The sequence below is a fragment of the Cydia pomonella genome, chromosome 13 (assembly GCF_033807575.1).
Source record: "Cydia pomonella isolate Wapato2018A chromosome 13, ilCydPomo1, whole genome shotgun sequence".
Lineage (NCBI taxonomy): Eukaryota > Metazoa > Arthropoda > Insecta > Lepidoptera > Tortricidae > Cydia > Cydia pomonella.
Window position 1 is genome coordinate 16044978 of NC_084715.1, and position 17254 is coordinate 16062231.

The 17254-nt window shown below is 36.5% G+C and overlaps 1 protein-coding gene across 1 annotated transcript in view; it reads left to right on the forward strand.

Moving 5' to 3' along the window:
- Positions 1-11339: 11339 nt before the first annotated feature.
- The window catches only part of LOC133524377 (protein flightless-1), a 32679-nt gene continuing 26764 nt past the window's right edge, over positions 11340-17254 (forward strand). Inside the window, exons 1-5 of the mRNA XM_061860358.1 lie at positions 11340-11476; positions 11590-11700; positions 11813-12051; positions 13287-13448; positions 14746-14960. Of these exons, the coding sequence (XP_061716342.1) occupies positions 11414-11476; positions 11590-11700; positions 11813-12051; positions 13287-13448; positions 14746-14960 (790 nt within the window). The 5' untranslated portion in view covers positions 11340-11413. The remainder of the gene's footprint in view (positions 11477-11589; positions 11701-11812; positions 12052-13286; positions 13449-14745; positions 14961-17254) is intronic.

The following is a 17254-nucleotide window of genomic DNA, read 5'->3' on the forward strand; positions in this document are numbered from 1 at the left end:
TAAAACACTCCCTTCACGTGTTTTAATTTATCACCACTCGTTGCGAATTTTCTTATTTTCTGCACTCGTATCGTAAATAACTATTGAACATTCTTACACAAATTGACTACGCCCCACAGTAAGTTCAAGAAGGCTTGTGTTGTGGGTTCTCAAACAATGATAAATATAATATGTAAATACATAGAAAACACCCATGACTCGGGAACAAATATCCGTGCTCATCATAGAATAAATGCCCTCACCAGTGGTAGCAGCATGGTTCCATTTTTAGGGTTCCGTAGCCAAATGGCAAAAAACGGAACCCTTATAGATTCGTCATGTCCGTCTGTCTGTCCGATTCTGTCACAGCCACTTTTTTCCGAAACTATAAGAGCTGTACTGTTCAAACTTAGTAAGTGGATGTATTCTACGAACCGCATTAAGATTTTCACACAAAAATAGAAAAAAAACAATAAATTTTGGGGGTTCCCCATACTTAGAACTGAAACTCAAAAAATCTTTTTTCATCAAACCCATACGTGTGGGGTATCTATGGATAGGTCTTCAAAAATGATATTGAGGTTTCTAATATCATTTTTTTCTAAAATGAATAGTTTGCGCGAGAGACACTTCCAAAGTGGTAAAATGTGTGTCCCCCCCCCGTAACTTCTAAAATAACAGAATGAAAAATCTAAAAAAAATATATGATATACATTGCCATGTAAACTTCCACCGAAAATTGGTTTGAACGAGATCTAGTAAGTAGTTTTTTTTTAATACGTCATGAAATTAAAAAAAAAATTATTTCATCATACCCATACGTGTGGGGTATCTATGGATAGGTCTTCAAAAATGATATTAAGGTTTCTAATATCATTTTTTTCTAAACTGAATAGTTTGCGCGAGATAACCTTCCAAAGTGAAAAAAAGTGTGTCCCCCCCCCTGTAACTTCTAAAATAACAGAATGAAAAATCTAAAAAAAATATATAATATACATTACCATGCAAACTTCCACCGAAAATTGGTTTGAACGAGATCTAGTAAGTAGTTTTTTTTTAATACGTCATAAAATTTAAAAAAAATTTTTTTCATTAAACATATACGTGTGGGGTATCAATGAATAGGTCTTCAAAAATGATATTTAGGTTCCTAATATCATTTTTTTCTAAACTGAATAGTTTGCGCGAGAGACACTTCCAAAGTGGTAAAATGTGTGTCCAAAGTGGGAAAATGTTGAACAAGATCTAATAAGAAGATTTTTTTTTAATACGTCTTAAATTGTACGGAACCCTTCATGCGCGAGTCCGACTCGCACTTGGCCGCTTTTATTATCACTTTCGCGCTTACATACTTGTTAGAACATGACAGGCATGGTGATAAATGATAAAGAGCCGACCATCTTAGCCCTACAGGATTCGAACCAAAGAATATAATAATAATCGAACCCAGGACCATCGGCTTCATAGGCAGGGTCACTACCCACTTAGGCCAGACCGGTTGTTGTCGGTCGTGACCTGGCTTAACTTATGAGTAGAAACCTACACAAAGGCACTAATGCGTTTTTTTATGATATAGGAGGCAACCGAGCAGGCGGATCACCTGATGGTAAGCGATTACCGCCGCCAATAGATACCCGCAACACCTGAGTGCGTTGCAGGCCTTTAAGATGGGAGTACGCTCTTATCTTCAAGTTGAAACCGAATGGTCGTTTTTACCATTGTTCTAACATTTGCGTTTCATGTCACCTATAATTTAGCCCAGGATTGTCTCATTTCAACTAGCACTGGCAATCATACTGTAACGCTAGTACTAGCACGCAAAAGAGGGATGAGTATAGTTTTCTTTATTCTTACCAAAGAATATAATACTCACTAGGAGATTCTTACTGACTGACAAGTTGTGTTTGCAGACTATAAGGCCATATACGCACGAGAGCTTAAAAAGCGTTGCGTTAAAACCTGACATTACAAGTTGCATACGCTAAATTCGATTTAACAGCCATGACTCAAAGTCGAAATTCCAACAACACGATAAAAAAGCGCCACCGCCATCTTGTGAAAAAAAACACGGGTATCCATTTGTGTCATTCAAACGCTTTATTAATGCGCGTTGTAAAAGCGCTCGTGAGTTTGAGGCCTAAATGAACCCACTATTCCACACTATCGATTTTGTGACTGAATAAGTTTTGTTCCCAAGCCTCGAAGCACAAAAAAAAGCGGCCAAGTGCGAGTCGGACTCGCCCATGAAGGGTTCCGTACCATTTATGACGTATTAAAAAAAAACTACTTACTAGATCTCGTTCAAACCAATTTTCGGTGGAAGTTTCCATGGTAATGTATATCATTTTTTTTTTTTAGTTTTATCATTCTGTTATTAAGTTACAGGGGACACACACACACACACACACACATTTTACCACTTTGGAAGTGTCTCTCGCGCTAACTATTCAGTTTAGAAAAAAAATATATGGGAAACCTCAATACCATTTTTGAAGACCTATCCATAGATACCCTACACGTATAATATAATAATAAAGCTTTATTTGTCCATGCAAAAAAATATATCTAATAATTGCAATAATAATTCTATAGTGCGATAACATACGATGTAACTTGAATAATAAAAATTAATACTTATTGAATATTTATGCACTGGTAAATTTAACTTAATTGGAATGAATTATATTTAATTATAATTAATTTCTTTTCAATTATTGGTATTTAGATTGTTAGAATTTAAATAATTATAAATTTTAATTTAATTTTTGGATGGACCCCCTTCGGGTAAAAGCCTCCTCCAAGGTATGCCACTTTGTTCTGTCTTTTGCTGTTTTTAGCCATCCTCGGCCTGCTATTGCCACTATTTCGTCTGTCCATCTAGCGTACGGACGGCCACTCGATCTTTTTCCTGTCGGTCCGGTCCAATCAACCGCTCTCCGAGTCCATCGGTTATCCTCGTACCTAGCGACGTGGCCAGCCCACTTCCACTTGCTCTTCAGCGCGAAAGTTAAGGCGTCGGTAACTTTGGATTTCTTGCGGAGGTCAGCATTTCTCACTCTATCTTTGAGCCTTAGTCCCATACTGCACACGTATGGGTGTGATGAAAAAAAAATTATTTTAAATTTTATGACCTATTAAAAAAAACTACTTACTAGATCTCGTTCAAGCCAATTTTCGGTGGAAGTTTGCATGGTAATGTACATCATATATTTTTTTTGGTTTATCATTCTCTTATTTTAGAAGTTACAGGGGTGGGGGGGGGACACATGTTACCACTTTGGAAGTGTCTCTCGCGCAAACTATTCAGTTTAGAAATAAATGATATTAGAAACCTCAATATCATTTTTAAAGACCTATCCATAGATACCCCCCACGTATGGGTTTGAAGAAAAAATTTTTTTTGAGTTTCAGTTCTAAGTACGGGGAACCCCCAAAATTTATTGTTTATTTTTCTATTTTTGTGTAAAAATCTTAATGCTGGTCATATAATACATCTAATTACCAAGTTTGACCTGTATAGTTCCTATAGTTTCGGAAAAAAGTGGCTGTGACATAATCGGACAGACAGACGGACATGACGAATCTATAAGGGTTCCGTTTTTTTGCCAATTGGCTACGGAACCCTAAAAAGCAATACTAGAGATATCCTCAATAATCATGTTATCGGTTTTTGTATGGTAATAAAAAAAAGATGTATTTTAGATATGAATTACTGTATTTGATCATAAACTTCTTCTGAAAATGTAAAGCATATGTAGTAATTATTATACTTTACAGAAATTTATTACCGTTCATTATTAATTTTTACCGTTTTAATCATCGACGAAGATCTGTGGTAGAGTGAATGGGTTTAAAGAAACATTCATTCAGTATGAACACTCACTCATTCATGTCAACTGTTATTTATGTCAGTCTGGTCAGTCAGTCCAGGCTGACGCAACTAGGAACAAAATAAGTTTTGTATGGAACTTGTTTCGCAAATCTTTGCCAACGAAGAAAAATAAAACGTCAGTGCTATTTATTCTGTCAAGTTTACATCAAGTCAACTGTCAGCCTAATTGTTTTGTTTGTTATGAAGGCTTCAATGTTTTGTTCGGGTATTTCGTGCAATTTCTTTATTATTTAGTGAAAATATCGAAAATTGTGATTCGTGATCAGGGTAAAGAGCGACTTTGTTATAATGCCACCGAGAAAATGGTGTACTAAGTGTGAAATATGTGGCAAGCGAGCCACTCGAGAAAATCACGAAAAAAGGGATTTTATGGCGAAATTTCCCTTGGATAAAGACCGGTACGTATTGCTTTAGATAGTTTTGACCTTATTTTGGTGCAGCAGGCTTTAAACACATCGAAAATTTGATTTTTTATATTATTTTTAGTTGTGAACTAGGGATGTACTAAAACTATCGATAATTGTATGTTTATTTGTATATCAGTGTAAGTAATTAAATAAAATATGTGAAATTTCCTGAGAACTTGCATGCAATATGACACAAAATTAATTCGTCGAAGATTTTCAGTGGAAAATTATCTATCATCTATGCATTAATGGTCATTATTTGACATATTTTTTTAATCTAGTAATTATTTAATATATTAATCTGAAATGTAAGTAAATTAATCTCTCTTTTTGTGATCAATAAAAAATATTATACGACATTATTACACAAATTGACTTAATCCCATAGGAAGCTCAATAAGACATGTGTTGTGGGTACTTAGACAACGATATATACATATAAATACATAGAAAACATACATGACTCAGGAACAAATACGCATCACACAAATAAATGCCCGTACCATAATTTGAACCTGGGACCATCGGCTTCATAGGCAGGGTTACTGCCCAGTAGGCCAGACCAGTTCTCATGACAGACATATAAATACATAAAAAGTTAGAGCATTGATAAAGGTGTCGCCAACGTATTGCGAACCCGCTAATATTTGCCAACGTCATGGAGTAGATGGCGCTAGTAGTCACGTTTAACTTAAGTAACCGCTTCGAGGTTATTGGGATTTTTTGAGGGAAGGTGAGAGGGTAGATGAGAACGACAGTAGGAAAAAGGTGGTTGTGTGCGAACAGATCGACGCGGCAGTGATATTTGCTTTTAGATCAAGTCAAGAACGTTCTTATGGTGTTATTAGAATAATGATGTGTCTCTAGTATATTGTGACCAACGTTATCAGTACTCAGAGTGAACAGTGATCCAGTGAGGCCAATATGAACTTAAGGTAAACTTTGTGTGAGGAAAGGGGTCGCTATAAGGGGAGGTTTGGAGGCGACTATTAAGCTCAAGAAACCAGGTGGATAATCATGTGATACTCATGTTATATGTAGGTAATAAAGTCGGACACCAGCACAACTCATATCGTCATCTCACTAACATCCAGGCCTCGTATAGGTATGTAGTACATTTACATATCGCTTTCCAGTATCCGTAAAACCATTAGCTCATTCGATAGGTTAATAAGTATGGTGAGCTTGACGACATGGTGGAGCATGCTGGGAATTTTTATTCACATGCACTGTTATCATCATCAAAAGTAACATATATTTATCTCTAACATATGAAAAGTCAATTTATTTACGCGCGTACAACTAAAGAGCTACAATATTTGGTTTATTTAATTCAATTTAATGTTTTATTTCAACCATGAAGCCCATATTTATATTATTTCTACCAAAAAGGTATTCAGCAGGCGAATGTTAGTGGTTCACCTGAGCACATAGGCAATTGAGTGAGTACCTACATACATTTTAACTGAACATTCTTGCTCTTTGATATACAAGAGATTGCAAGTGTCAGTAGGTATCATAATATAGTTTATAAAAAGCAGATATATAAATACATACTTTCACGATTATTAATATTTTGCGACAAAGGGTAGTCTGAATTAAAAAGCTCTCTTTAATCTTTGAAAACAGTGTGTTTATTAGCCCTATAGCAGCTATAAGCAGTGGAATGGAATGGAATTTCATGTTATGGTTTTGAATGATATAAATATTTAAATTTTTATGTTTTAGAACCAGTATTTGACAATAATTGATGTGATAAAAATGTTTATGTTTTACCAGAGCAGCAAAGTTTGTTTTCAACTCACGTGCCTTGAAACACTCGCAACGCTCAAGATTTTACTTTTACGCTCATGATTATATGTGACGTTACTAAACAGATTCAACATTTCTATGTTAAAAGAATGAGAGAGTGGCAAAGATTGTCACATCAGAAAATATAGTTATCTCTACTGAATAATAAAAGGTAATCAGTAATCATTTATGAATCAGGTAAGTCTCAGTAAACATTCGTAATTCGTGTTTACTATAAATCCTATAAAACAAGTATTTATCATCAGTTTTTAAACACTGACTTAGTAACATTTTACCTTCAACAAGAGCCTTAGAACTCTTAAGTCTCACATTTCATTATATTGAAACCAAGTGCCTAACTACATATTTCATTAAACATGTCGAAAATAATAAAAGGTGAAAGGACATTCAACTCAAATTTTAACGCCCAAAGCGGTAGAAATTTTTCAATTATCGGTGAAGTGTCAGCAATTATCCAATTGTTCTCTTAAATGTCTAATGAATGGTGCCATTACCATACCTGCTCATACCTAACAGGTCAAACTGCTCAAACCTAAGTTTAAGTTAAACAAGAGGTTTAACTATAATCTATATTTAGGTACCTATACGTTATGTTAATTTTGATATTTATATTTGATTATGTAGGGGACAAGGTACTTTACCTACGTGTTTAGATTTAGTTGCCTGACCAATCTTTGATATAAATTAAATAAAATCATGCACTAATAAACATTTACGACATTTTGAATTAAAATTTGCTGGTCAATTTGTGTTGTGATCCAGGATACATCCTTTCAAACAGCGACTTTATCACAGATTCAAATCATGCTGTTGATCAACAATTCATTAACAAAATAATTAACATTTTAATATTAAAATAATAAGAATCAAAATCTCTCATTCATTGTTCTGTTTGGCGGAATAGTTGTTATAGTTAATAGTATCAAATTTAAAGTTTATTTATCATGCGGATAGTGATATAATGCCTTGCCGACTGTTGTTGCTTACAAACCAGTTTAGGTCTGACCCCCGATTTGGTATATTTTCTGTAACTTCGGGATCTAGTTATATTGGTGTTTATAACATTTTGTGAAAAGGACCATAATCTCTTATGAATGATGCTTTTGTATAACACGCATTGCTTGCAGAATATCCGCTTTATCACAAATTATCAGCTCAGCCCTGATTTGACTCGTCGTGTGCGCAAGTGTGCGTGGTGGATGGAAACAATTTATACTGCGTGTCTTTTTAGAAAACGAATGTATCATGTTTAACGTATTAGGTAGGAACCAGATTTAACATTCGTTCGATATACTTATATGATCCATAAATATTCTCTTAGAATGAAACAAAATTTATTTTATCAAGATTAATAAAATAATACAGTACAAATATTCTTTGTTGCTCACCAATATAAAAACGAAAATAACATACAGATTAAGCACATAACTCAAACTATGGTGCACAACAAGCGGTCTTATCGCTGAAGAGCGACATCTTCCAAACAACCAAACTAGGCTATTATAATCGTATGTTTTGCGCATCCATATCTTCACTAAGCTAAAATCAGAAGCATTCGCATTGCGTGTAATTCAAAATTCGAAATCAACCCTTTCACTTCGTTTGAAGGACTAGAACCACTCATAACATAAGAGATGTTAAGGAATGTCTTGCCTCATTGTTGTTTGTTGTTACAGTTGTAAGGTATTGGTACGGGTTGGTTTCTTAGAAGTTATAGGTATCATTTAGATGTAGTAACCTGTAACGTGCCTTAATGAAAATGCAGGAGGCACTTGAAATCAGATTACAATTTGATGTCATAATATGTACATGGCTACCCAAACTCAAAGGACCAGGACCATCATTGAGACCCAATCAGAATCGCGCAGCCACTCCAATGGCACCAGCAAACTGCCAATATGGGGCTCTCGCTAGATTTAACAGTTGGCATGCATGATATTGCTGTCCTAAAAAATAAACGGTTAAAAGGATTGTAAACGAATAAAGAACTGCCGAATATAAATATTATGTTTAAATAATATTCACTTACTTTTTCTGTTCATGTAACTCAGCACAGTATCTTGATTCAATCCCAATTAACATTCCAATCTAGAGATTGTCATCAGAGAATCAATAAATATCAACTTGTATAACAGTAAATTGCAAACGCAAAACTGTTTACTATAAGCCACCAGGCTATTATAATATATATGTTTGCACCTAAGCCATACCCTATAGGTATAAGGACTTCCTATTATTATTCAACCATTGATTCATAGTGTGGACAGTCACAGATTAGCGATTTGATATAAACTAATTAGATAAATATTAACTTAACTTCTGAATTGTGTATGTATCTATGTCATGTACATGCGATGACCCAAACCTAGGGTTAAAAATATTAAAATATATTATTATTGAGAAGACTTCAAATGAATTGCATACTAATTGAATGGGCTAGTGGTTTCTTTATTATGTATTTTATTCCAACAAAAACAGGTAAGGGTCTGGTAGACATATTTAATAGGTTATAACGGTTTAAAAATGGTGTGAATGTTTATGCGTAAATCGACGTGAATAAAATCACGGACGCGATATAATACTTTTAAAACTGTTGCTGACAACTTGACTGTCCCAACATATTTAAACTAGATTATTTCACACCAGGCGCGATATAAACGCACCAGAGAATGATAAGAAGAATAAAAACCACTTTGCAAACAAAAAAAACAGAGTTCATTTTGACTCAATATCTGCTTGATAAATCGAAATGAACGGTAAGAAAAGGTGCCTTGAATATCACATCACTTGTTTTGGATTTGACGGTTCGAAGTGGGAGCCTGATTTGACAAGTCTGTTGAATGTCCAATTAGCATAAAAAAAGGAGTGTGGTCGAGTTGTAAATAGATTCTATTTTACATTCTGATTTGTGATTATATAAAAATAGCGTGATTCTCCCTTGGCTGGGGAGGGCTGCCGGACATGAAGTGGGTGCACCCAGAGATGGACATGTCAACAGTGGCCTTAATGGATAAGCGAATAGATTTAAAGCGAATACTTAACATAGTAGATTACTGCGAGTAATATTCAGTAAAGAGAAGTAGTGGGAATTTAGGTTACATACACCCGTTCGGATAAGATGGCCGCATTTGTCTGTGTGGTAACTATCATTGCATATAAAAAACGTATGTTCTTTTCGTTCTCGCGGTCGTCGCAGTGTTCAAAACAGTTACAGTTGTTTACGTCTGCTGTAGTAATAGTTGTGACACTTGAAGTGGTGAAATAGGTTATTATGTTAATAACGATGTCAAAAGAGCAAAGTGACAAAGTGACAGAGCGAATCACAGATGGTAGTTACAGATGGGATAAACCTATCGCGAACGGAGCTCTCACTGTTTAATAATACCGATATTTGATATCAGATCGCATTGCCACTCTCTGACACATGGGCCGCATGACGCGGTCTCTTCTCGTGACCTAAATTGCAACTAGAGACTGCTCGGAGCAATCGAGAACCGTACGCGCTGGAGTGTAAGAAATAACATTGGTCATGGGTTGACGGAGAGACCAGTAATGGACCAAATATGACAGGTCGCAGCCGTGATCCCACTCAGCTTAGCTCAGACATCGATGGACGCTCACACCAGTTTCAGAATCCTGCTTTCAATCAGTTTAGCACGGAAATTGATCAATATTCAGATCAGTCTTAGGATCCTGTTATTATTTGGCTCAGCACAAACATTGATGAATGCTCAGACCAGACTCAGAATCCTGTTCTTTATCAGCTCAAGACAGATCACTCACAATCACAACTCAACTCAGACCAGATGCACGATTGGATCGATCTCAGAAACGCAGTGTCTCAGCACATTTCTGTAACGTCATCAGAAATTGCACAAAGTCTCAGGCCGTGCCGATTCACTACGCAAAGGGTGAACCATGCGGTTCGAGAAAACACATTGTTATTCACAAGTGTTCTTATTATCTAGTTGTTGATTTATTTATATGTTTGCCTATAGACATCTAATTTCAATTAAGAGTAGCATTTTCTTTCTGGGCGGGAGTGTCGCCAACGTATTGCGAACCCGCTAATATTTGCCAACGTCATGGAGTAGATGGCGCTAGTAGTCACGTTTAACTTAAGTAACCGCTTCGAGGTTATTGGGATTTTTTGAGGGAAGGTGAGAGGGTAGATGAGAACGACAGTAGGAAAAAGGTGGTTGTGTGCGAACAGATCGACGCGGCAGTGATATTTGCTTTTAGATCAAGTCAAGAACGTTCTTATGGTGTTATTAGAATAATGATGTGTCTCTAGTATATTGTGACCAACGTTATCAGTACTCAGAGTGAACAGTGATCCAGTGAGGCCAATATGAACTTAAGGTAAACTTTGTGTGAGGAAAGGGGTCGCTATAAGGGGAGGTTTGGAGGCGACTATTAAGCTCAAGAAACCAGGTGGATAATCATGTGATACTCATGTTATATGTAGGTAATAAAGTCGGACACCAGCACAACTCATATCGTCATCTCACTAACATCCAGGCCTCGTATAGGTATGTAGTACATTTACATATCGCTTTCCAGTATCCGTAAAACCATTAGCTCATTCGATAGGTTAATAAGTATGGTGAGCTTGACGACAAAAGGGTCGTTGATAACTGGATGCCGAAAAACATGATTTATAGATGCATATTAGCGCTAAATAATCAGTTGATCATCTCATTAGCAAATACTTGGAATATAAACTGTAGATAAAGTCATGTTTGTCCAAGGCTGTATGTTTTCAGATGCAGGCAGTGGGTCAAATTTGTTGGGAACGAAGACCTGACGATACATCTTCCCATAGAAAAGTAACATTTATTGAAACATGTATGTGCAGAACATTTTGAAAATAAAGAGTTAAATAAAAAAAACAAGACTTAAAAACTATATTAAAATAATTCGGGTCCACATTAAGCCTGACCAGATATTAGTCCACTCAAAGAACTATCCACTATATAACATACAACTTAAATGTGGACTCGATGCTAACCTGATTTCTAGTACAAAATTTTTAGACAGGAGCCTATGTTTCAACCCTCCCCATTTTATCGATATCGATAAGAATCGCAAGCGTGTAGCGTACTACACTATTTAAATCGGTTATGTTGGTATTATGGTTCCTTGACAGTTCTTTGTCGTAGATTTTGGTAATGATTTGCGAAATAAACCGAGTCCACTCGCTAGTATGGAAGTCCCGTCTCTTAAAACGTAGTGATTATATGCTCTTTGAGTCAGTCATTATTTTTTCGAATTGGACGAAAGGAGTTGAATTCGTCTTTTCATGATTTAAATTACAATAACCATGGCTAATACAGGCTTATTGCCATTTGTACGTGGTGTAGACTTCACATGTAATGATTTCAGCGTAAGTATCTCTTTAACGATTTAGATAAAGTCGTCCACAAAAAAGATGATATCATATCTCTAACCTATGTCCTACTATTTTTGTTGTTGTCCTAATTTACTTCTTTATTTCAGGATGAAAAATTCCCAGATGCTATTCGATATATGACAGGGCTTCAGTGGTTGAGGCTAGACAAAACAAATTTGACTGAAGTGCCAGAGGAATTAGGAAAACTTATGAAATTGGTAATTAATCATTGATTAGTGATAAATATAGTCCCGCTTTATTTGCAGTTTTACCAACTTATTAAATTGAAATCTTTTTTGTAAATATAATTTAATTTTTGTGAATTTTTAGGAGAATCTCTCACTTAAGAATAATAATCTGGAAAAGTTATTTGGTGAGCTGACAGAGTTGAAATGTTTGAGATCTCTCAATGTGAGGAGAAACAGAGTGAAAAGTTCGGGAATTCCCGCGGAACTGTTCCGTTTGGAGGAGTTGACTACACTGGACTTGTCCCACAACAGACTGAAGGCTGTACCTGAAGGCCTAGACAAAGCTAAATCATTACTTGTACTGAATCTCAGCCATAATAAGTGAGTCACTATTGTTTTGATATTTAATCTTTTATCTTTTGTGTTGTATATTTTTACAGTTAAGTCACCTGCAATAATATGTTACTCTTTGAAAGGTGCAAAAATATGACACACACTCTTATGGCTCTACAAATAACTCTACAAGTGGATTACATTGTGTTTGAGTTGTTGGTATTTTGATTTTATCTCAATTAATCAAAGGAGGGCTAATTGGCCAATTTGACCAATAAGGGCAAGTGGTATGTCACAGATAGGTTATTCTAAATTGTAAAACTTTTACTATGACAGGTAGTCCCAAATCTTTCTGTGATAAAAGTTATTGCCTATATTGTCAGGAACTTAGTATCGAAAAAAGAACTATATTATATAGTTCTTTTTTCGATACTAAGTTCCTGTGTTGCAGATCATGAAGGTTTGTTATTGTTGCAAAATCATCGACACACATCACAATACATTGTCACAATATTTTAGTTTTATATTCGCTTTCTTATGTTTTTTTTAACAGAGATTTGATAAGTTTTGTCATATAAAAGAATGGAGTATATAGAAAAAAAACTTTCCGATGGTATGTCGCTTATTCTGATTGGTTCATAGTGTAGATACAAAACTGCCCATCCTCCATTAAAATTTATATGATGTAATTGTTCAGGCGCCAATGGCATACCACTCCAAGGGATAAGATTGTATATAGATATTTTTGTGGCATTTGTTGTGTAACATATTATTGCAGGTGACTGTACAACCACGAAAATAATTTTAAAGGCTACATTAGGTTTTGTTCATGTGTACCATATTAATTAATGTGCTATTTGTTTAGGGACCTGTAGACAAGGAAAGCAAGTGTTTTGCAGTCATTTTCGGTTTCTCTATTAACAATGTCTTATAGAGCTTAGTATCATGAACAATGACAAATGTCTAAAAATAAGTTAATCTCAACTTTGCATTATTTTAAACATATATTTTGTATTGAACTATCTAGTATCAATATCACTGGTGATGCTGCCCCACATTGACCTTGAGTAGGATAAGTGCGCAAATTATTTTTGAAGACAATGTTATGGTACTATCAAGATGATCTGATGATGGATATAGAAGGTGGCCATGGGAACTCTGTGATAAAATAAACAACCGGTGTTTGGGGAGAAGTATCTCGATGAGTATTATTGCCTGTGGAAAGAAGAATAATTGACAAAGCTTGTACCAATTTTTTTTTTTACCCAAAAATTTTATTTCAGGATTGAAAGCATACCGCCTACACTTTTCGTCCAACTGACAGACCTATTATTTCTGGACCTATCTGATAATTTATTGGAAACTCTGCCACCTCAGACGAGGAGGCTGGCGAACCTGCAGACTCTGATACTTAACGACAACCCACTGGGGCTCTTCCAACTACGGTAAGCGTATCTCTCAAAATTTTCATTTTTAAGGTGCATCTAGATTAGACGAATACGCTGCTAGCGCGCATTTTGCGTATGGTACGCTCAACGCTTGTTGTACAAATCAGGGGTTAGCTAATGTTTTCATTGCGATGGAGGAGCCGTGGACACGGCGCAACACACGCGCGAAGAGTGCCCTGCGTGGGCGGAGCCTCGCGCTATCCTGTCCTCGGCCATAGGAGGAGACCTCTCGCTGCCGGCGCTAATACGCCGCATGCTCAGCAGTGAGGAAGCGTGGGCGGCAGTGGCCTCCTTTAGCGTCACCGTCCTGTCGCAAAAGGAGGCTGCAGAGAGAATGCGCGAGGACGATGCGAATTCGCTCCCTCAGCGCCGTAAGAGGCCAGGTCGGCGTCTAAGGGCATACGCAGCCCGAATGATACCGCCTTAACGGGAACCTGCGGGTGATGGGCCGGGAGTTCCATCACTCGCCTAAAGAGGTTCCGAGCTGGAAGGCCCTCAAGTGTTCCGAGGCGTCTTCAGCGGAGTAGGCTGCAGCAGCAGCCACAAAAGTCGAGCCCGTAATGGCAACGCCGACGGGGTATCGGAAGTCTACAATCGCGTTCCCGAAACCCCGTCCACAAAGCGCGCGGTGGAACACCCCAGGGGGTTTAGTCCGTGGGAGTCGGACATACCCACTCGGCTTCTCCCGTGCCAGTGGGATCCATAACGAATTCCCCCTGGGTCAAAAAAAAAAAAAAAAAAAAAAAAAAAAAAAAAAAAAAAAAAAAAAAAAAAAATGTTTGAAGAGAAAAGCCAACCCCACTAAAAAATTAGTCTTAGGAATCATAACAAGCCATAAAACTTGATTTGAGTGGTCTAAGTTGTTTAATATTTCACCCAAAATATTAAAGTACCTCTTGGAGACTCGCACTCGTAGCTGCAAAGAGCCGCATGCAGCTCGCGAGATGCAGTTTGTCGCCCGCCGGCCTAGAGTATTCTAGTTGATTTACCTGAATTTGATTTTTGTATTGATTTATTTATTGTGTAACTACTATCAACCAGGGATCGTAAACCGGTATTTTTTGTATGGGAACGAAAACAGTATTTTTTCGTTCTTTGTTAATTATTTCATTCCTAATCGGGCAATCTAATAATACGAAGTCGTTATCTAAAAACACAACTGAGTCCTACATTTTGAGTATAAAATAAACCGAAATATATGGTTATTTCGATGTTTTTGAAAAAAACCGGTTCCGATCCCTCCTATCAACAAAAGAACTTATCCATTTTTATTTAAATCTTTTTTTTTCTACAGGCAACTCCCTTCCCTCCAGAGCCTGGAGACCCTACATATGCGAAACACGCAGCGCACACTAGCCAATCTTCCTACTTCGTTGGACACACTATCAAACCTCTCTGACGTGGATCTCTCCAAAAACGCCCTTACGAAGGTGCCCGACGCGCTGTACTCGCTGCTCGGACTGAAAAGGCTTAATCTTAGCGACAATGAAATCACTGAGGTGTCACAAGGTAAGAAAATTGTTAACCTTTTAAAAACGAGCAGTGGGAATATTTTGCACCAAACCACCACACCAAACTAACATCCACAAGGACGCAAACTCATTAAAACCTAATTGTATAGGTGACACAGCTCAGGTAAGGAAGCACATCAAATATTTTTGTAGGTATAGCAATCTGTTAGATTTATATAATGTACATTCTCATTTCTTTATTAATTTTATTTTTCTTTTACCTTGGTAAGAATTCGATGTTTTCTGAAAGAGCTACGTAATTGTATGATTTGTTATGACATTTTTTTTTATCAAATTCTATAATGAAAAGTAGCTACTGTATGTAATTGCATGATTTCTATAGTAATCTAAATTGTATTTTTTTTTTCTTATTTAATGCATGTTACTTATAAGATGTAATGTTTTGAAAAGATGTGTCCCGCCGAGTTTCTTGCCGGTCCATATTGGGATACCCTCCTCGAAATGAAGGGGGTATAAATCTTCTCGAGTCAGACGTGTAGGGTTAGAGCCGGTGTAGCGTTATTTGACGTTCATAAGCGCATTGTAATATGCCTACTTGAATGATAAACTATCTTTATCTTATCTTTATGAAAATTAAGTGTTTTCAAAAATTATGCGTCAAGCCCTCTCAGGCCTTACCAATAAAAAAAAAAGGTCTACTTTTTGAGATCTGAACTTTTGAATATCTAAAAAATCATGTGTATTCCTTCATTTATAAAACGTTCCGCATCCCCTTGCCATCTTGATAAGCTCGACCCGCTCGACAACGCGTAGAATAAACTCCTGTTCTTTTTTATTTATCGTATGGCAATTAAGAGTGCGATCTTCCGGAAGACAGTATGGTAGCCAGTTTGTTGCACTTTTAGCACCACCCAGGGGTCACGTGTAAGGTAGCGATGGGTAATTCCTAACTCGACCCCAACTGCTATTGTAGTTGTAGATGGACACCACGTCGGAAAAGTTAAAGTTTTATTAAATTGTTAAACTATTATATTATTATATAATTGTTAAAATATTATTAAAAGAAACTCATCCCATAAAACGGGTCCTCAATCTCTAAGAACAGCCGAAGGGACAAGGCAGGCCACCTTCTACATGGTGGTCTAGCCTGCAAAGAGAGATCCAGAAGCAAATCATTAACCCCCAGACAACCCGAAAAAAATCTTTGGCGCAAATGTACGGGAAGACCCGACCCCAGATAAACTGGGATAAGGATAGGACAAAGAAAGATTAAATTGTTAAATTGAACCCGTTAAATTGTTATAATACAAAATAAATTCGTGGAGCTTTACATGCGCAATAAGGGTGTGGATACATTTTTTGGACACTATCCGTGTCGACAATTAATACCTTGATTGTACAAGGTACTTATTTCTATCTTATAAACTGTACAAACACATAGTTCTAAAAATATAAAAAGGCACATACAAAGTGGCACTTGCTCATTAGAATCATAAGCGGCATAACAGATGGTGCAAGGTGATAACATATTCTTCACACTTATGTAAGCAATTTCTCTCCAAGTCACTATTTAATATGACGCGTGTCGCATGCCATTCCCTGGCTATTAGAGACGAGTACAGAATAAAGACTGTCAATCTTTCTAACAAATATTAATTGTTTGTATAAGATATGTTCTGAGATGATTTGTGCTTCGAATTTAAGAACTAATGTAGGTAGCGCTGTACGCACATTATGTGGTAACCCTGGTTGTCAAAAGTTGACCTTTGACAGTTCAGGTACTAAAACTTAGGGCAATCTTCATTTGCAAAAGAAATGGCGGGACAATTTGGATGCATATTGTAAAAAGTGGACGAAAATTTCAGCGAGTAAGGTTTATTAAATGCATTAAAAACGGGTCACTAGGCCACACACAGCGCGAGCAAACGCGCGAGGCAATTTCCTCGCGCACAAAACGGCCAGTGTAGACTTGCTAAAGTTGCTTTGCTTTCATATTAATTTCACTCTATATAACGAAAACTCTCTATAACGTTAATAAATATTCGGTCCCTCGAGTGTAGTTATATAGAGTTTACACTATATTTACTTACTTATTCTTAAATAAAAATATGTAGGTAATGTTGGCTCTTCGAAGAATCTCAGACATGGTTATGAAAGCGCAACGCCTTCTAGTAAGCTCTGTAAAAGGGTTGAAATAGATGACGTTGTTTATTTCTATGCCTTTAGAGATTGATACGACTGTGTGTCGAGATTAACAGCCTTTATTATTTATTTGTCTCTACGGACTATAGAAAAAAGGAAAACACTAAGAGAAATGGAAACTTCAAAGTC